At 37.0% G+C, this 22,422-nt stretch overlaps 1 protein-coding gene across 2 annotated transcripts in view; it reads right to left on the reverse strand.

The window, feature by feature from the left end:
• Nucleotides 1-7,164: 7,164 nt before the first annotated feature.
• The window catches only part of AP3B1 (adaptor related protein complex 3 subunit beta 1), a 302,972-nt gene continuing 287,714 nt past the window's right edge, over nucleotides 7,165-22,422 (reverse strand). Inside the window, exons 26-27 of one of the 2 annotated variants that reach the window (XM_033179938.1) lie at nucleotides 19,984-20,122; nucleotides 7,165-7,895 (exon numbers count right to left, since the gene is read on the reverse strand). In XM_033179938.1, the coding sequence (XP_033035829.1) occupies nucleotides 7,742-7,895; nucleotides 19,984-20,122 (293 nt within the window). In that variant the 3' untranslated portion in view covers nucleotides 7,165-7,741. The remainder of the gene's footprint in view (nucleotides 7,896-19,983; nucleotides 20,123-22,422) is intronic. The other variant, XM_033179939.1, reaches the window with a different exon arrangement.

A 22,422-nucleotide genomic window follows, 5' to 3' on the forward strand; every position in this document is an offset into this window, starting at 1 on the left:
TCAGACTTACACCTGAGACAGAGTTTGCAACTTGCTAATACATCTTGACTCTTCCTCCAAAGCTCTACAGCTGACAAACCTCCCTCCCAGGGTTAGACACTCTCTGGGGGTGGCCATTCCCATTCAAAACCTCAGCCCCATTAAAATGCATTTTAGAAAAGAAACCAGTTAGTCTTTTCTTTGCATAAAGCCTGTCAAATCGAGAGGATCTCTGGGGATATATATCAGGTATTTCATTATCTGTAACTCTACATTGTAATGGGCTTTCCAAAATAGAAACTATCACCCCCTTGGAAGTTTATAAAAAGCATCTTCAGCCAAGGGTACAGTGTGTGAGTGAGGGCGATGGCCAGGTTTCTAATGACTGGACGTGGGGCAAGCGTAGATCATTCTGCTAAGCAGCATGCTAGACTCTGTTTTCTGTTTCCATTTCATTCCTTAAGTCTTTCTGCTCCCCAAGGATTTTTCCGAAGGGGTAATAAAATAAAATGGGTGAAACAAAGCCATAAGCCAGTTAAGTCTGAAAGACATGTCATCTCATCTGAAAGGAAGAAACGGACCATTTCCATGCCTAAGGCTGACAGCAACGCCTGAGCTGGCAATAGTGCTATTCCATTTGATTTATAGAATAATGGGGTGACAAATGATGACAAAAATAAACTTTTACTGCACTGAACTGCTCCTTTATTTATGAAATTTGGCCAAGTAGTGAAATCTTTTATCTGCAAGTTGTAACATGGAGTGGGAGCAAGCGATTATGGTGTGGTAATAGTAATCCAGCGATGGAGGCCGAGTCGGTTGGAAATGGATTGAGGTAAAATAACTCCCGCACCATGATAAATGTGAACAGCGCTTTGCTGACAGATGATCTAACAGGTGTTCATAACAACTATATAAGAGGATTTATTTATGACCAGCCACAGCCGCAGCACTGTAAATCAACTCCAGCAGCTGCACACCGCTGAAACCAGGTCCCTGATGGAGGAACGGTGCAGGAGCCCAAAGAACACAATTCACTCCAGAATCTTAATCATCAAATAACATTTTTTTAGGTAATTACACCACAGCACAGAAATCATAATTACTTTCAATTAGAAAACTGGGCTGTCCATAACTTTGTTTACAAAATATTTTTATTTAGGCCCTATGGTTTTGATGAGTCCTGAACAAAATGAAGACTTTGGGGTCAAGGAAGAGGGCTCTTGGGTGATGAGGATTTCTGTGTGATGCCAGTAAGAGGCCCTTGCACATTGGCTTCATTTTTTAAGACTCAAAAATCAAACCTTAAGTTGGAAGGGCTTTTCGTGTCCCCCAGATTTCCACATTAGGGCCCCCTTATCAGCATGTTTGAGTTCATATCTTACCCTTGGTTGCCATTCCTAATTTTATATATGGTTTATTGACGAAATGAAATAAGCATTCAAAAGATGAACTCATTAGAAATGATGTTTAAATGTAGCTTGAAGGGCCTACCTTCATACGACCTCGCTCTTTTTTTTTTTTTTTTTGAGGCGGAGCCTCGCTCTGTCGCCGGATCTCAGCTCACTGCAAGCTCCGCCTCCCGGGTTTACGCCATTCTCCTGCCTCAGCCTCCTGAGTAACTGGGACTACAGGCGCCCGCCACCTCGCCCGGCTAGTTTTTGTATTTTTAGTAGAGATGGGGTTTCACCGTGTTGGCCAGGATGGTCTCGATCTCCTGACCTCGTGATCCGCCCCTCTCGGCCTCCCAAAGTGCTGGGATTACAGGCTTGAGCCACCGCGCCCGGCCCGACCTTTCTTAACTACTTTGCAAAAGCAGAATTTAACATTTTTCTTTTCATAGGTCATGGTCTTAACAATTCCTTACCATCCTTGGAGTTGGCTGACCCTATCATGAAATAAAATTTCTCATTCATCACATCACTAAAGAAAAAAAAAATGTAGTTCTTACACGGGGTGAGAAAATGCTCTTCTGGGGTGGCGGGGGGGCAGGAAACAGGAATCTTGGTGGGGCACTGTTTGAGAAAGCTAATCTTCATCTCTTCCCCTCTATGTTCTGATACTTTCTCCTTGGCAACCACTCTCCCTTCCCTCCTGTCCAGGGCAGTGAATGAGGAAGGTGGAGGTGAGGTTCCCCTGCTCTCCTCAATTGCCCATGCATCATCTGCAGTATCCAAGGCCTGACATGATCGAGTCTACTGGCAGAATTATCTACCAGTTAGGTTTTCTAAACATCTCTAGATCTCAGGATTAAGATGTTTCTAGAGTTATACCTGGATCTTTGGTGTCTCTGGCCCTCAAGCTTGCAGATGTCTTAGACTGTTATCAGTGTCTTAGACTGTTATTAAAGGCAGGTTCAAGTCAGTTTCTGAGGGTTCAGAGTCTTCAGTGGCACGTATTTACTGAATCAGATAGGAATTATATGCACAAGTGACTATGTACATAAAGCTGGCCCCAGAGAAAGACAAACACAAGGGAAGAAGATTAGAAATTTTAATATCACCTCAGCTCACAATCCCTGAACCAGTAGACAGTAATGGAATTTAACTTTTTTTTTTTTTTTTTTTTTGAGACAAAGTCTTGCTCTGTCACCCAGGCTGGAGTGCAGTGGCACAATCTCGACTTACTGCAACCTCTGTCTCCCGGGTTCAAGCGATTCTCCTGCCTCAGCCTCCCGAGTAGCTGGGATTACAGGTGCCTGCCACCACGCCTGGTTAATTTTTGTATTTTTAGTAGAGACGGGGTTTCACCATGTTGGCTAGGCTGGTCTCACATTCATGACCTCAAGTGATCCACCTGCTTGGTCTCCCAAAGTGCTGGGATTACAGGTGTGAGCCACCACACCTGGCTAGAATTTTATATATATATATATATTTTTCTTTTTTTTGAGACAGAGTCTCACTGTGTCGCCAGGCTGGAGTGCCGTGGCATGATCTCAGCTCACTGCAACCTCTGCCTCTCGGGTTCAAGCGATCCTCCTGCCTCAGCCTCCCGAGTAGCTGGGACTACAGGCATGTACCACCACATCCAGCTAATTTTTTGTATTTTTAGTAGAGACGGGGTTTCACCATGTTGGCCTGATGGTCTCGATCTCTTGACCTCGTGATCTGCCTGCCTCAGCCTCCTATAGTGCTAGGATTACAGGCGTGAGCCACTGCGACCAGCCAGAATTTAATATTCTTTAGCTACTTTGACTGAAAGGGATCATTTTAGAAGCTGCAAAGGCACAGGAAATAACTAAAATCCCCAAGGAAATACCTAAAATTGGCCTTCCAGCAGAAGAGTAACACAAACAATGCCTGCTTCTCCTGATCTCTTATGTAGTTCAAGGTTTTCCCAACCTTTTTTTCTGTCTCTATACTATTTACAAGTGCAGGCTATTCCCATCCATGATATCTCAACCATTTATTTCTCCTCCAAACCAGTGGTCCCTAACCTTTCTGGCACCAGGGACTGGTTTCACAAAAGACAATTTTTCCATGGATGGGGACCGAGGGATGTTTTCGGTATGATTCAAGTGCATTACATTTATCTTTAGATTCTCACAAGTAGCATGCAACCTACATCCCTCGCATGTGCTGTTCACAGTAGGATTTGTGCTCCTATGAGAATCTAATGCCGCTGCTGATATCAAAGGAGACAGAGCTCGCCTGTCGCTTACCTCTGGCTGTGGGCCAGGTTACTAACAGGCCTCAGTAGTGGTCCATGGCCCAGGGGTTGGGGACCCCTTCTCTAAACTATCACAGGCCATTGAGATGGAGACACGGGGAATGGCTTTGAGAGAGAGGGACTGTGTGAGAGGGGAAAAAGGAGAAGTGAGGGCAAGGAGGGGGAGGGGAAACATCACTGGTGTGGCCAGTGTTGCTTTCTGTACAAAGGTATTTTCAAAACATTTTAAAAGATACAGCCTCAGCTGAGAATAACATATTTGCCTTTCTCCCATGCCTAGAAACTGTCTTCTCTTCTATAAGCCACCCCACTTTTAAGACCTAGCTAGCTTCATTGCCTCAGTGGAACTTTCTCAGACCTCTCTAGCCCACTAATCACTTCTTCCCTAAACCCAAAGGTACTTACTGGTGTTATCTGACAATTAATCATGTCACACGGCCTCACAATGTTTCTCACAAACCATCTCAGCTTTCAAACAGCTATGTTCCAAGTTTGTCAAGTGATCAGGTGGAATCTAACACATTTTTCTCAGAAAACAGTATCACATAGTGGTTAGCTTCCCAGGACAGATCATAAAATTCTGCTTACTCCACAACACAGCTGAAAAGTGGTAGGGAAAAAACAAAGTCATGTTACCAAAGCAGGAGAGAAGAGAGTGAATTGATCAGGGAAGTGTTTCCTGAGGCTAGAAGGCAGGCAGACAGGGGCCGGCAGGGAAGAGGACTTAAGAAGATAAACAAGCACAGTGGAGAAGTCATTGTCTTCAGTTAATCGACCCCAACTGATGGAAGAACAAAAGTGTGTCCCCCGTGGCAGGCCAGTCCAGTGTGGTCACCTGTGTAAGGAGGCCGTGGAGGTGAAAAGGCGGGGCCTGCAGGCCTCTGGGACTGCCACGCTGCAGGACTTGGCACCTGAGGGAAGTGCGGGTGGGGCGGAGGCAAGCCTGTATTAGGATGGAAGCAACATTTATTTGCAAACCAGGGCTCACTAACTTAGGGAGGTCCACATGGCCATTTCTTTGTTTATTGCCAATTAGATTGTAGGTTTCCTGAGTAAGTACAGAGCATAACCTATATTTTACCACACCCCTGATGAGGTTTACTGTAGTTCTCCACATTCACAGTAGATACAGTCTTTCAGCAAAAATGGAATAGTAAGGCTCTGTTTTTTGTTTGTTTGTTTTGAGATAGGGTCTCACTTTGTCACCCAGGCTGGAGTACAGGGGCATGATCATGGCTTACTGTAGCCTCCAACTCCTGGGCTCAAGCTATCCTCCTGCCTCAGCCTCCTCAGCAGCTGGGAGTACAAGCATGCACCACTACACCTGGCTAGATTTTAAATTACTTTAGAGACAGGGTCTTGCTCTGTTGTGCAGGCTGGTCTTGAACTCCTGTCCTCAAATGATCCTCCCATGTTGGCCTCCTAAAGTGCTGGGATTCTAGGAATGAACCACCTCACCAGGCAGACATAGTGCTCTTTTTTTCCCTCTCATTTTGTGAAAAGAGGATTTCTTTCTCCCTTTAAACAAAGTTCCCTAGGTCAGAGAGACTATAGAGAGGAAACAAGTCAGGGGAAAGATCTTAGGTTTTCCTTTAGCTGGTCCAGCTTCTCCGTTTTTGAAATCTTCTGTCATTCTGGATTCTTATCTTGTCTAACATCTCAATTCTTAACAACAGGAACACAGGTTATAAGGGCAAACTTTTTGTAAGCTATTATAAAGTTATTCATATGTTGCAAATAGTTATCGAGAAGGACAAGTATACAGTATTTTGAGAAATGCATTGTTACAGTCTCTTTGGAATAAAAAACTCTTCTTATAATAAATAAAGCAAATGTATTGTGATATCAAAAATGAGGCTTAGTCTGAAATATACTATGAGAGCCATTCTTCAAGACTGGTGTACATAAAATGTCCCATTAAGTGAACATTAAAATGAAAAAATATAGCTAGAATTAAGAATTCAACATTGACTAACTCGACTCAATGGAACAATTTAAAGATAATCATGGATTATGATAAAGTTAAAGGAAATATGAGGCAAAGAACTCTGAGTCACCACACCACAAAAGAAAAAAACCCCAAACCTTTAACCTGGGGCTTTGGTCATTTTTCTGTTTTACGTGAAAAATATTTTAATGATATTAAGCTACTAGTGTTAAAATGGTTTCAGCTGTAGTGCACATTACCATCGATACATACCGTTTGCTGGTTCACACTACATTATATTATTGATTTAGCATAATTTCAAAAGTTAGCAGCCAAAAATAACTTAGCCAAAAGTAAAGTCCTAATGAAATTTCCTTAGTTTAAAAAAATACAAATGTGTGACCTATCTTTTAAAGATGAGTGCCCTGATTTAAGGAAAAATAAGACTTCTCAATCACAACATACACTTTCCCTCTGCCTGAAGACAGCACGGATAATTTTTTTTTTTCTTCAGAAAACAGGTATTAAACCTGTCAAATTCTGTCTAACATTTCAAAAAGTGATTGACTTAAAATTCAAAGTTATGAAGCTCTGAGTAAGATGGCTAATATGGAAATGCCAACGACCTGCGATTGCTGACGCGCATTTGGGTGTGTTACCACAGCGCCCAGGCTCCAGAGGGAAGTGGAACGTGTGGCTTCTGTACAACAGGAGAGAATGTACACATGGTACAAAATTGGCACAGAATGTCCATGTGGCTTCTGTACATTGCACTTCTGTACATTCTCTTCCCGGAGATTCAGGGCTGTATTTCTGGAGCAGGAAAATTTAACAATTTTGTTTACTCTTGTCATCTCACCAGATTGAAAATTTAAATAATTTTTCTAGGCTGTTTTGTTCTTCTCAATATGTATGTTCCAAGAAAACTCCATTCTTTTCTTTTAATGCTTCAAGCAATGTATAGTCACTTCCTTTTTACTTTTTTAAAATAATTATGTATGTGGCTCTATACAAAATGAGTAGTTTATACTACCTGAAAGTCCATTACCTTGCATCAAAAAGGAAGTAAAATTTCAACTGGTTTTAAAAAGGTACAAAAGTATTAGAAAAGTTCTGTGATTATAGAACAACCTTAAAAATAGTAACTTAAGTTAGCAAATAAAATAAATACTCTAGGGAAAGATGCTAATATGTCGATCATATAACTAGTTTTAAAAATTTCTGTAAGTTTATGCTAGTTTCCAAAGTTGGCCATAAGGAAAAATGAGATTCAAAGAATTTATTCAGCAGGACACGTAATCAGATATCTACTACTAATAGATCAAAACTACCTAGAAAGAGATGTTTATTTTGCAACATGAAGATTTTTGTTTATGTTATTAAGTACACCAATTTTTTTTTTCCCTTGGAGTAAACTATGCTATAAGTAGAAAATTTATTTGGTTTGGAAGTGGTTTTTCTTTCACTAACTAAACCACATTGCTTCTCTGCATAATGTAACACTCAAAATACTCACTTTAAAATAAGAAAACTTTAGCGTATGAACTTCAGGATTATTAATAGTTTCTCAATAAAAATGCAAAGACAAATAGGATTCATATGCTAGTTTATTTATCTTATTATTGAGAGATCACTTCATGACGACAGTTATCAGTAATCAATTACAATATCAAGAAATTCAAAGAACAAAATCTTGCAGAGACCATGTTTTTTGTATTTGGATTTAAAAAGTATGTGATCTCATTTTCACATACCAAGCTGAGAGGCCATTTAGACTATTTCATTGCTAATTTTTGCTTACTGCTGAAGGGAAGATGATTTCCAATGAACTTTAAATATCTCATTCATGTCTACCAGTGTCGAAAAAGAGAAGGAAGACGAGGAGGCCAAAAGAAGCAGCAGGACAGAGAAAACGCCACATGGATTCAAGAGTTGAGATAACTGACAGTAAAATATATGCTCTTTGGTTAGCAAAGCGAAAAGGGGGAAAGTATTGCATACATGATAGATACACACTAGCATTCTAAAGCAGGAGACAAGAATGTCAAGAGTGTATTCTTCCCCCACTGCCAGATGGAAGGGCCATTATTATAAATGAAAGGCAGCAGTAGTGGATGCCAGGCACTTTTGTTGTGTGCCAGATTCTGAAGTCCAGATGTAAGCAGGTTACCCCTGAGACAGGACAGGCTTCAGTTCCCGCAGCAGAACAGAACCAATCACAGTTTTCTCAGTGTTTATGATAAGCTGGGCTGTAGAGCCTTCCTTCAGTTCCACCGTGACTAGCATCAATGACCCACTGTGCACAGTTTTAGCTGCAAACCTGGAAGAAAAAAAAGAGAGACCTTTTATCATGAGATGGGGAGGGAAAAGGAGATAGCATACATTCAAACAGGATTAAAATAACTCTTTTTTGTCAAATGAAATAATTTGCTGCAGGCTCCCTACTGCCAAAAACCCAAAGCCAAGCATTCTTCTGAAAAATCAATAAACTGTCCAGCCCATGCTAACCACAAGCAGGTAATTTTAGTGCACATTTAAAACAGAACAGAAAAAGGAAGTCTATTTTACTTATTAGTTTAAACAATAGATGCAAGTGAATAATTCTCCATTACAATATATTTGAGAATCATTCATCCACTTGGTATTTAACATTTCACCATGCATAGAGCCATTTTAAATAAGCCATTGTATTTTTATTTTTAAAACATGTTAAGAAAAGGTACCTTTCTCAAAGAGCTTCAAAATTTAACTCCTCACATCTGAAAATGATTATGTAATAAGTTAGATAATTTTATGTACATTATAAAATTCTTACTAAGTTCCACTGAATTCACTCATGTAAAAATATTCAAATTAAATCTCTAATGTTAATGATGACATGAAACAAAATCACGTGATCGCTAAGTGCAACCTCACGCTTCCCTTTTTCTTTGTTTTTAAATGTTTGGAACATTAGATTTTTCTTTTTGCTTTAGAGTGTAATAGAGGAAACTTGAGATCTCATGCTCTACTTCTAAATTCCAAGACATGAAGAACCTACTGATTACATGGAATTAAAAGCAAAACTAGCCTTTTAAGCACTGCAATTGACTGAAAAGCCGTTGCAGGCACAACGAACTTCTGTCAATCCTGCTAATTCATTCTGCATGCACAGTTGAGCCTCAGGGTTGTGAAGGAAGAGAACAGGAACCTCCCAAGCCTCCATTTTCCACATGGAGCATGTTCCACACACTTTTGGGGGGAGGGGGTTTGATTGCAGGGATGACTGGAGAAAAACAAAGTTGCTGCACATGAGCTTTTGAAAACACTAACAAGTGTAGAGCGGGTCTGTGACCTGCTGTGACCCCACTTTGCAGGGCCAATCCCCTTGCCCCTTTCTATATGACACGTGTCTGAATCTGAGCCATCTGCCTCAATTTGCGCAACATCTTCAGCCACAATGGCACCCAGTTAGCCCTGACAACAGCTCACAATACATAAAAATAAAACTGCCGCGCTAACAGCACGCTGCGGACTATTCAAGAGCAAACCAACTGGTCAGTGTCTCATGTCTGACAATTAGCATGGGCCTTGCACAGAGCCCACGGTGTCCACAGGGATCTGTTTAATTACCATCAACATAAAAGAGGGAGTTTATCAGGAGACACTCAGAAAAACTTCACTCCCGACTTAATTAAAATATTAGGCACTTAAGCAGGAAGCAGATTCTCTTTAAATGAAAAGTAATTTCTTTTTTGGGTTTAAAAAAAATAACATCAAGATCTCATAACACATTAATTTTTTTGAAACCAAACAAGCCATTTTTAGACAAATAAAATCAAGAACTAGGTTTTCCAACAATAATTAGAATAATGTATCAAAACCAAAACAGATATGCTAATTTTCCTAAATTTCAAATATTATAAACACTTTAAGTTGTGTTTTAAAATGTGAGCTAATGGGCTATCAATAAAATATGTTAGAAAATCTTCCTAGTCATTTATTTGTGAACTCTACAAGCATGCTGAAAACTTCCAAGGAATCTGACAGAGCAGTGTTCCTACTGAGAGAAGCAATTGTAAGTAACCAGTTTAGGAACATAAATCGTACCAATGTTTTTAAAGAGGTTTTTATAAACCTCTTAACACACACATCCATCTGCTTTTCAGATGTACACATGGGAGATTATGAACTAGGTACCTCAATTTCATCTTTGAGAGAACATAAAGATCACCAGCCCCAAAATAATCTCTCTTTTCTAAGACTCCTCACAGGTTTACGCATTTCTTTTGTCTAAATTTTTCAGGCTCTTCTGCTTCATAGCAGAATGCTGTTTCTATATTCCTGTTAAACCACGTCACCAAAGGATATGAGGTGGCTCTATTTCCCCATTCATTTATGCAACTTTTCCCACAGATTTGGTCATCACATGTGTGATTCACTCAACAAATATTTCAACAGAGGTCCCTATTTCTGACAGGGTTATAATTATGTAAACAATAGTCTTATTAGTCCCTTTATTTACTTAACACTTGTGCCTTGGGACCATAGAGAAGGAGATTATGCCTGAATAGGAACACAAAAGCACTGTTGTTTGAATTTCAGGGTTGCACAGCCCCAAGGCACATTTTATCTCTTTCTATTAAAAAACTTAGAGTTAATGCTACAATTAATATAAAGTTGGCAGAGACAAATGTCAATTTTGGTGTCAGTGTGTTGACAGAGATTAGAATTAGTATCTTGGACATGTTTTTGAAATCCTGTTGGCACAAAATTCTCAGTACTATACAGAATAGGGGTATGAAAGAAAAGAGGCATTTGCTTACACTGCAGTGGAAACACGCTAAGCAAATCATCCTAGCAACAGAATCTGCTAGCTGGTGTAAAAGCTACTGCCTTTATTAACTAGGTCTCTATGTTCTAGTGGGCACAAATGGTGGAAGCAATGTTTTAAAGCAGAAGACTAGAAGATCAGATGTTCTGACATTCTCATTTCACAGTTCAGAAAGGATATATTTAATTGGAACACAGCATGATCAAAATTGGTTTGTTTTGGCCCTTGGAAGGCAAAAACCACCACCCCAGATTTATTCATCATTTAACTCCTGCACAGGCTATACTTTAACAAACATGCAAAAAATAGTTATGGAACGAGTACTAATTAATAAGTAATAGCTAGCTAGCTTTGGGATGTCAGAAACATTGATTATAAAGTCAGGGTGGGTCAGATATTTATATACTAAACTTAATGGCTGGCATCAGAACCTCTGTATTTGGCCTTGAACTAAGATCACACTGTGACAAAATTTTTTCAAAAGGCATGAGAAATTTTTGATCACTATAATGATGATAGCAGCTATCATTTGTTAAGCACTGTGTTCTGGCAGTGGGTTCTAAGTGCTTCACTGGAATTATTTCATTTAATCCTATGAGGCAGGTCACTTTATAGATGAGGGAAATGAGGCCCACAGAAGTTGAAGAACTTCCTCAGGGCCACACACCAAATTTCTGGTTGAGCAGAAATTTGAACCTAAGCATTCTGATTCCAGGTCACACAAATTCTCTTCATATATACAAAAATGCACTCTTAATAATTTGTTTTTATCAGTCAATAAAGTTTTTCCTATTTACCTAATAGGCACACAATCTATTATTGTGCCAAAAACATTAAGAAGGAAGAGTCCTCTCTTCAAAAATTGTTTACTTGACTTTGCAGTAATGTGTTATTCAAAGCATGCTGACTTGATTCCTCATCATATTTTAAATTTCTGCCTTTAAATATTTAAAACATTTTAAATATCCCCTACTCTCCTATCCCTAAAGAGACACCAGCAGTGAAAAATACAAAGCCTTTTTGAATGGAGCTGTAACACAGGGAGACCAATCAACCTCGAAAAGCAGTAACACCACAAATGAGAACAAATAAGTGGGATGACAGTTAAAGATGTATTGCCTATGTATGACGGGCTCCATGTTATTAAAAGGATACCACCTAGATACTTTTCATTTGATTATACCACCAACCACTTGCTGTTTGTAATCACCAACTGAGAAGGTAAAACTGTTTGGCTATATCTGTATTTCATCTTATTAAATGTCTCTTTGTCTATTATCTCCAGCAATTGACATTTAATCTTTGAAGCCTATAAGACAGAATTCTTAAGATTTACAAAAAAGACAGAATAAACTGGTTGTCAAAGCTAAATTAAAAAAATGTTTCACTCTTCTTAAAAAGTTATTTTGTCTTAACTATAGTCGGAATTATAAAAACAGACCAAATAGCAACAACAAATTTGAAAAAAAATCTAATATCTATAATACACAGATTTATTCCCCATGTACTTAAACTACACTTTTTAAGATTTGTGACAAACTGGCTATAAATCATAAATGTTCTTTGTTAGAAGGAAAAGAAATCCTATAACTCAATTGTTCTAACAATTAAAATTAACAGTACAAAATGCATTTAAAAATATTTATCTGAGAGGCTGCATCAGTCTCCAGGGTAGTCACAAACATAACATTTTTTACACAGAATCAGATTTGCTATACTTAATGCAACAGCTCTAAGACATGCTTTTTCTTCTCTTGGATAGTCTTCCTGGTTTCTGATTTTTCTATTTCTATTCTGAGTTCAATTTTCTTGTGCTTTCTGTTCTACTGGTTACCAGAAGCTGTGACAATGACCCACTCAGGCTAAAACTTTTTTTTTTTTTAACTCCGTACATGAAGCCTTCAATTACTGCCTGCTGAAGCAGACAGAATCCTATTAGTAAGAAAGACGATCACAAAATGCAGTGCCCTGCCCTAGCTGTATAAAAATAATTAGTCCAAAGTTGACAAATGTGTAATGAAGTCGCACAATCATTACATGTAAGAAATACTGGTTTGAATAAGCCTCCTAAACATCAATACCAAAGAATAGTGATTTGGAGCGCTATCTGCCAAAGGATTTAAAATTATAAATCTTTATTACCTTGAGTTAATATAGTAGAACATTTTAAACAGGCAGAGAATTTGTAAGTTGTAAAAAATTCTATTTTGTTGACTATAAAATTGCATTTTAAAGTTAAACCATTACACTATTGAATTAATAGTGAGGGACCAAACAAAGCATTTACACATGATTTAGGTTTAGAGAATTTACACAAAGCAATGTATTTTTCCCAATTATTTAAAAAATCACCTAACAATATTGTAGTATTTTCCTCTAACGTTCAAATGAGAAAAGTTAAAATAAAAAATAAACAACCACTATAATTTAGGACTCTAGTTTCTACTCTAATCTTCAGAGATAGTATAAAAAATTATTCCCCATACTATCAGGCCAATGATGCATTCTCTTTCTTTATACAGGAAAGCTAAAAAATCTAAGTGCCCTTGCTTAAAGAAGACATAAAACATCCCAGTTATTTCAGAGCATTTCTGGTTTGTCTGGTGGGGGTGTGGTGAGATGGGGTTAATAAGAGAAAACTAATAGTAAAACAAATACATTCTTACCCCATTCTCTTTTGATTCCTTACAAAATTGTCAACCCAGAAGGAAAACCATCAAGAATACCTTTCTTTCATTTTTACATGAAACAGTTATAGATTCCTATTAGTAAAATGGTTGCATTAGAGGACATTAAATGGTGAACTTAAATAGAACTTAGAGAATGTTTTAAAGTAAAATTCAGCTGTGCAGTTTGGTTACTTCCGCAATATCCAAATATGCTCTCTGTGTGAAAATTAACTGAGGTCCGCATTTGTTTGTCAATGAAATGATGCTCAGGGTCTGCAGAGTTCAAAGCAGTCAGATAAAAAGCAGTGCTGTCCTCTAGTGGACAGCCACCAACCTGAGCAAGAACTGTTTGGATGATTAAAAGAGATTCTACAAATCTTCAGTCCTGTTTGAGACTCAAAATTTGTCATATGGTAGAAAAGACCTAAGCCTGATAGTTTTATACTTAAAACTGTTTATACAATGTTTCTGTTTATACAATGAAGAAGGTTGACAGTAGTATCAGGACTTATAAAATTAGGGCAACAAGGCATCCAATGTTATTTGAAAAGCAAAAATTCTTTGGATAATTATAAATTCTCCAAAATTACCCAGGATTTAAATTCCATATAGTTAGTTAGCATGAGAGAAGAAAACAACTAACAAACAAAAACAGTAACTCAAAAGTTAATAAACCTAAGAATAGAGAAAGGGAAATATTAGAGACCCCATCAAAAAGTATCTTTGCCATTTGTGTTTGCAACCCTAGCACTAGCAAAATCTGTCACAAAGGTCTCCAAAAAAATACTAAGTGAAGGAGTTACACATTATAGATCTTTTTAAGATACCAAAACTAATGTGTACCAGTATTTCCCCTATTAACAACCTTTAAACAGGTATGTAATAACAGTGATTAACTGGGTGAGTTTAAGGCCTAGAAATGAAACCAGTTGGCCAGGCGTAGTGGTGCACGCCTGTAATCCCAATACTTTGGGAAACCAAAGCGGGAGGATTGCTTGAGCCCAGGAGTTCAAGACCAGCCTGGGCAACATAGGGACACCCTGTCTCTACAAAAAAAAAAAAAAAATTAGCTGGGCATGGTGGCAGGTACTTGTAGTAATAACTACTCAGGAGGCTGAGGCAGGATGATTGCCTGAGCCCAGTTCAAGGTTGCAGTGAGCTACAACTGTGTCACTGCACTCCAGCCTGGGCAACAGAGTGAGACCCTATCTTAAAAGAAAAAAAACACAGAAATGAAACAAGCTGTTCTTTACCTGTACTTGAATTAAATAATAAGACCTTTGTTTTAAACCTGAAATAAACTGTCTTTATGTGTGTTGATAAATTAAAAAGTTGACTGCCTGGTTGCCAATGGATACACTGTTCCACTCACAGCACCAGACTTTCCTAATAGTTAAGGACCTAGTGACAATAGTAAAACAACATTTATTCGACTAAGATTGTAATTATCCACAAGTTGCATATGGTAAAAGCTTGCAAATTTAAAAAGTGACAGGATAAACAAAATCCAAATTGCTAATTAAGATATACGGGGCGGGGGGTGAGGAAGTGGGGAAGGAATATCAGTAGTGAATACAAGTTAATAATGAAAGTTGCTCCAGAATCTTACTGAATAATAAGCTAAGAATTAAAATAGAATCATGGCAGAGACAGGCCATTCTGTCTTCAATCAAATATCACATTTTCTCCTCAGAGGGTTAATTTGTGGTTCATGAAAGGACAAAATGAGTAGTAAGTGTGACAACCTTTTCAACAATATTATTGTATACAAACATCAGGATTTCTGACTACGGGTGAAAATGTGAGATGGCGGAGACTGCTGAAAGACATACAGTTATGGTCTAAGACTGTTTTATAGACACCGCTCTAATGTACTCCCGGAATGGACAATACACTATCTTGCTGGAGCACTCTGGGATATGTGTAAGAAAAATTAAACCAAACATCTCATCTACTGGCATCCCTTACTGACTAATCGGGAAAAAAGAAAACATATAAACATAGGAAAAAGTATTTTGAAATGTGTCATGTGGCAATACAGCTTGATAATTCAGGGCAGCCTCAAACTGTGGACTTTGGAACATTTGCCTTCTAACCACTTGGAGTGCTGCCTAAAATAGAGATTCCTGGGCTCTGTCTCAGATTTACTGAAGCTGAGTTTTTGGGGTGGGTTCCAGAAATCTTAGTTTTACACAAACTCACATGATTTTTTGGTACAGAAAAACCTTAGTGATTTCGGAGCGACAGGTTTTTCGTTTTCTGCTTTTTGGCCACTGCACTTACTCCTTAGTGCTGTTATCAGAGGACATGCAATGTAATAAAAGCAAGGCACCTCAGTTTCCACGACGCTGAACACAAACCTCCTTCCTAAACCCTTTCTGGATATTTCACAGAGAATCACAAGAAAGTTTTCCTGGCCCTGAATGAACCGGGATCCCCACAACTAACACCTCTAATCTTCTACCTTCGAACACATGAGGTCTTGCAGTCTATTCATCTACTGGTTTAATACTGTCCATTTTGCCCTTGGGATACACTTTATTTATGTATTCGTTTACCAGTCTTGTCTTAAGTAATATGCATTAAGACCTTCACCATGTATAGTATATCTCATTAAAATAAATTTGAATATCTTACACAGGAAATGAAGATAGTCAGCTATATATTTAATAAATGCTTTTTGATGATGACAGAAATTCTCATTTTTGTAATACTCCTTATCATGCATTAACAGTAATTTGGAAAACAGCAGATTGACACAATGACCATAATTCTGTATCTCTCTCTTTTTTTTTTTTTTTTTTTTTTTTGAGGTGGAGTCTCCCTCTCTTGCCCAGGATGGAGTGCAGTGGTGCCACCTTGGCTCACTGCAACCTCTACCTCCTGGGTTCAAGCAATTCTCCTGTCTCCGTCTCCCGAGTAGCTAGGATTACAGGTGCCTGCCACCAAGCCTGGCTAATTTTTTTTGTATTTTTAGTAGAGACAGGGTTTCACCATGTTGGCAGGCTGGTCTTGAACTCCTAACCTCAAGTGATCTGCCTGCCTTGGCCTCCCAAAGTGCTGGAATTATGGGCATGAGCCACCATGCCCAGCCACTCTGTATATCTCAATAAGATGATTTTGTTCTCAAAGAGCAAGTTTTTCAAGTAAGTACAACAGAAATGAAGATAAAGTTGAGTCTCTCAATAGTATACTGTTTGGCTCTGATCCTCTCACTCATTTAGAAAATTACAACTAAAAATCATATAATCTAATCGTAGATCTGCTTTCTCAATTGATCTTTAAAAGTGTTAATGAAATAAAAAATGTTTCTGGTTTCTGAGGTGAATTTCATAAAACCTGTGCTCATTTAATTGGCTTTTTCTTAATGAGGGCCATTTTCTGTTGCTGTGTTAGGAATCATTTTCTATTAAGTCTTCAATTAAAGTTTGTACTTTATACCATTACATACTTCTATACATTAATAAAAAGGTTCACTTTTCCTTAGATAATTCTCATACTAAGTATTTCTTTACCTGGCATTTAATGTAAAAATGTATAAAATTTGAAGAGTAGTAGAAATAAAGTATTCCAAAATTAGGCAATGGAAACTCTATTCATTAAAGGGTTAGAATGAGTACACTAGTTCTTATTAAAAGTCCTCTCAGAAAGAAAAGATCCTGAAAAATTAAATAGAACATAAACCAGCCAAGAATAACTTAACATACTGGAAATTTTAATCTCTTAAAATACTAGTAGTAAAAATGCCTTTCATACTTGGTGTAAAAAAAAAATAATCCTAAACTGATTACCATTAATAAATATTAGAGTGGCTTTGGTCCTACTCTTCACAAACTCAAAAACATAACTATCACAAAAGAATCAGGGAATCATTCAAAATCTCATAGGGATTTCAATTTTATCATTAGCAATTAAATAATAAACTTAGATATAGAAACATATTAATTCCACAGGGTAATATAATATGGAACACTTTAGTTAAAAACATTTATTTCAATAAAGTGGTAAACAGTTAATTTAGATTATTATAATGTAAACACTAATTCCTATTTCATTTTAAATGAAATTAAGAAAAGCAAAAAAAAAACTGTACAAAAGTACAGTTTTATTAACCATTGTTTATTTTTGTTTTAATTGCTACTAGCAAAAAGAATGAGAAAAAGTGTTACATACACAGGATAATAATTTATGTCAATTTCTGTATAAAAAATACAAATAACTTTAGGTGTTTGTTACCTGGAAGCTTTTTAAAATTTAGAACATTATTACAGCCATACTTTAGCTATAAAAGCAAATATGAAATATTTTTCAATTCAGTATGTTGGGACTTGAGAAGCAAGTTAAAACAGTACGGCCTATTCTTAAGTATTTACAGGTATTTTATTGATTTTTGACTCTGTAGTAACTTGGGCCCTCCCCCAGGTTACAGAGCCAAACACCAGGCCACTGATGATGGCGCTAGAACAGAAAAGCCTCAAGACACTGTGGATGGGTATGAGGAAACACGAACATTAAGTTTGGGTTCAATCTCTGCATTCCAAAGTCAAATATAAATGGTTCTTAGTTGTGTGTCTCCTCTACATTAGCATGGACAATTGAGAATTGACTGTAATTTTAATTTAAATCATTTGAGCAGGTATTACAGGTATTACGTTCCAAACCAGCAAGACAAGTTACTGGCAAACTATCTTTAATAAGAATTATACAACTGTGCTAAGGGTCCCTTTAAGTCTATCTCCCAATAGGAAGACAGCTTTCATTTTATGTGGCTTTGCAACTTCACTTTTCTTCTTCTTTCTTTTCTCTTTTTTTGAGACAGGGTCTCACTCTGTCACCCAGGCTGGAGTGCAATGGTGTGATCACAGCTCACTACAGCCTTGACCTCCATGGGCTCAGGTGACCCTCCCACCTCAGCTTCCCAAGTAACTGGGACCACAGGCATGTGCCACCATGATGGGCTAAATTTTATATTTTTTGTAGAGACAGGTTCTCCCTGTGTTGCCCAGGCTGGTCTTGAACTCCTGGGCTCAAGAGATCTGCCCACCTTGGCCTCCCAAAGTACTGGGATGACAGATGTAAGCCATCTTGCCCAGCCTTGACATTTTTTCTTCTCAGAAACAAAAATCTAGACAGCTGCCATTGCTTTCAGAAAAGTTAAAAACAAACAAACAAACAAAAAAACAACCCAAAACAACTTACACACAAAACAGAACTAAACTAGATGTTCCAACATAAACAGTGGCTACTCTGTATCTTTTTGTACATTACGAAAGAACATATTAAAACAAGGCTGCAGTATTGCTGGATACTAGGTGTTTCAGGTAAAATTTCATACTGAAGAAGTTACAGTTTATAACACGGCATTTAGGTGTTTTAGTAAATTCAATAATTCCAAGGACCCATAAATAAAACAAAACAGTTTCTGTTAGAGAATATTACCTAGGAAAGTGAAAAAGAAGTATTTAAAGCAGAATAAAATTAAAACAGGAAAACTCAAAATCAAAATATTTATTTTCACTGAAAAGGCTTTTGTTTACTCTTTTCCCTATTGAACAACATTAACTGATAAATAAGTTGTATTTTTGTGATGGTCTGTATCATGGCCTTACATCCATTTTCTTATTTTATCACCACCCTACGTGAGATAGAGCTTGTCATAAATTAAGAAATGAAAGCACGAGACCTCTTGAGCAACTTAAGAACCCTATGTTCGTTTAAAAAAACAGTACAAGGTAAATCTATTTTTAAACTAGTACATGCAGTTTTTATTCTGCTGTGATCAGTTCAGTGAAGTCAGGCAACTATGAATACAGTAATGGCAGATCAGCTCTTCTGAAGTCAAATCTAATGTTCTTTCATAGCTATCACAGAATTTCATTTCAGTCCTCCCCCACTTTTTTTTTCCTGCCACCCATTTCCAAACACATGAGGAATGTAAAACGCGTAAGAAGTTACAACTTTCCCAAGATGACCAAGACAATTAGTGGCAGAGTTAGGTCTAAAACCCAAATCACCTGTAGCATTTTTCATATGGGGCCTCTCTTACTCCTGTGCTAACTAAAAAAAATGGTTTTTAAGGTCCGCGGGCCTTCCCTTTGATGCTAAATTTGTTTTCCATGATTCATAATTATATAAGAAATGGCACACTAAATATACAGGGCGTAGATATTTTTAATGGCAGAAGTATGTCTGCCATGAGATGGTTTGCAACAAATTCCCTTAAGCTCACACAGGACTATGCAATCACCAAATGGGTAAGAGATAATTATTTTTATCTTTACATTCATTTAAAGCCATGGGCATTCATAAAAATACAAGAAGGCAAACATTAATCACATTTTCTGCTGCCTTTCAGGACAAATAACTTGGATCTCATATTTCAGATGCCTGGTGATGGAAAATATTACTAGTCTAAGAAACAGAAGCTGTATTTACCCCCATGTTGGTCATCTAGCAGCGCTTTATTTACTGCAAGCAGTCTTAGGGGATGGCTATAAAAAGGAAATCTGTATGTAGTACCCAAACTTCCTCTCTTTCAATTAAAAAAGTCCAACTATATTGCTTTATAGAATAGTTCTTCCTGGACATCTACTGAATCTGGTGAAATAAAATAAACTCTCAACCATTTCATAAAGGGTAATTTTATAAATTACCAAGGTATTATAAAATGTGAATATGCTCTGTATATCTTCCAGGAAAGAACATACCAGTATGACAAGGATGCTCTGAGAGGGAAAAGACAGCCTTAATGCAAAGCAATAAACAACTATACCATCAGGAAAAAAAAGGGAGTGTGTGTGTGTGTGTGTGTGTGTGAGACACATGTTTAGGGGTTATTATTTCCAAAGAAAACAATGAATTTAAAATTATATATTTATACATACTCAAGTCATCTCCACCTCCACACTGTGTGTTAGTGAACCCACCTGTGTATATTATCCTGGCCCGAAGGGACTGCACCTACATTGGCTATATTAACAACCTTCTGAAAGATCACAGAGGGAGTGAAATTCTGTGGTGCAGCAATGATTACAGCAGAAGTTTCATTCATTCCTGTTAGCATTCCTGTAAAAGCAAAAGAAGGCTCCCTTTTACTAATTTCATTTTGAAAATTACATTTACAGAATTTTAAGCTCATGGCCAAAATTTTAACTTTTTTCAGCAAAAGAAATACCACTTTAGGATGCAATTTACAAGATAATTATAAAACTAAAACAATATGCAATTGTTTCAAAGATTTTTAAAAAATCCTCATTGTATAGGAAAATGTGTAAAAATGCAGTTAAAAATCACTCAATAAATCTAATTTTAAGTATGATAGGATAAAAACTTAGAATCACAAATATGAAATATTAATTTCAGTCTCTTTAAAATATACTCAATCTGGGGTTTATGCAAACTAGTAAGCTTTTACTTCTTAATAATATATAAATGTATTTATTACTATTGCTATTTTTTTCTATTCATTCAAAGATCTCTCATTGCCAAATGTTGCATGAGAACACATCAAAGTAATTCCAGTATAACTAGCAGCAATACCTGATAAATGGCCTCAGTATGACAGATCGAAGTTATCTCAACAGTGACTGGAAGTCACTGAAAATGTGTAAGTATTCAGGCTATACTTAGAGATAAAAGTACTTGCCTAGTGAATGAAACTATAGTTGCAGATGGAAATTTCTGGAGCAAAAATTTGAAAATGAAGGAAAAAATGAGAATCAAAACTCTTAAATCCCAGGGACGTTTCAAATAATATTTAGGAAAGAAATTAAGTTAAGCAAAAGCACGAAAAAAACCATACAGAGTCAATGCAAGACATGCCATTAATATTCAGATCTCCTGTAAAAATGTTCAGTGAACAAATTCAACAACGTACCAAACACTTCGAACAAATACTGAAATTTAGTACCCGGGTTAAAAAACACATTGATTACAACAAATGCCATCTATTTGGATCTGTAATATAAGTCATAGACATCTAATGGCATCTATTAAAACCAGTAACTCTTTGAGACATTTGATATGTGCACAGTAGTTTACAAAATTGATGAAAATAGTAAAAATCTGATTTCATGTTTTCAAAAGACCCTGCACCTTCAGGCATATATATCTAATTTTTAGTTATTTATTGCAAATGAAACCTAAAATTTAAAAGAATCCCTATGATTAACAGTATGAAAACACTAAAGCCTAACACTGTGAAAAGACTTTTGCCGTCAGTTAGAAAATAAAACTATCTAGCTTCTAACAATAAGCATTTTTTACTAACCACTTTCAAACTCTGGGAACACTATGTTCTGTCTTAGACCGTTTAACTTCAGTATTAAGCAAAAGCTTTAAAAACTATACAAACAGTCAAACACTGCTTTTAAGTAAAGCACAGTGGCTGACATAACACTGCTGAGAGATGTGTGTACTCATTTAGGATTTAAACCTTCTCCATTAAGCTCTATTGAAGAGCAACTGCTGAATAAATGAATGCAACTATGTTTATGTTAAAAGCCTGTTTCCCGCAGCATGTAATTAAAGGAAATGTTGTACAAAGCCAGTACTTTTGTCAAGCTCCTGTAAATGGAAAGATGGATAGCACTCAGAGAAGTGAATGCATTGCTTCATATTTAACCTTAACACTCTTGTCATTAATGGTTTGTCTAACTTGTTCTATAAAAGACAAGGTACTGCTCCATTGAAGTAAAATTAAAAAAATCAACTAAACCATGCTTTTCAGAACAGAAGATTCATTATCGTCAGCTAATGTATTGGCATAAAGCAAAGTAACATCCTATCAAGTAAGGCACACATTCAATCTGCCTTCCCACCCCCCTTTATTTTTAACTCATGCTGTTTTATTGTTATAGGCAATTTGTACCACTCAGCATGACAGTGTAAACTGAATCAAGATTAATTTACATGCAAAAGAACACTTAGGAGAGCAGCATGGTAAGCAAATGTATTGTCTCGATTGCTGAGGTGGAAAAAGAACCTGGAAAGAAAAAAAGGTGCCCTAATTAAGGGGCATCAAATATGATTGCTTATGGTAGTTAAGGGCCAGAAAATAGTAAATGTCTGACCATTTAAAGAATTAGCATCTTGCTAGCTAGGAACCCATAAGATGGATGCATAAATCATAATAAAATTAAGTAAACATTTTAGGTTTCTTAAACCAGAGATTTTTCTAAATGAAAATATATCAGGTATTCTCAAATTAACAGGAAAGAAAAACAAGCGAAGGTTTCATTAAAAGTTTCTCCTAAAAAATAATACTTTAAAACACTGTAGGGCCTGTCATATAAAATAAAGGTAAAATCACTGGGAAAATATTTTAAAATTGTCAGGCTAAATAATTTGTGGCTTTATTAGAGTCT

This window comes from Trachypithecus francoisi, unplaced genomic scaffold (genome assembly GCF_009764315.1).
Source record: "Trachypithecus francoisi isolate TF-2019V2 unplaced genomic scaffold, Tfra_2.0 Lachesis_group2, whole genome shotgun sequence".
Classification (NCBI taxonomy): domain Eukaryota; kingdom Metazoa; phylum Chordata; class Mammalia; order Primates; family Cercopithecidae; genus Trachypithecus; species Trachypithecus francoisi.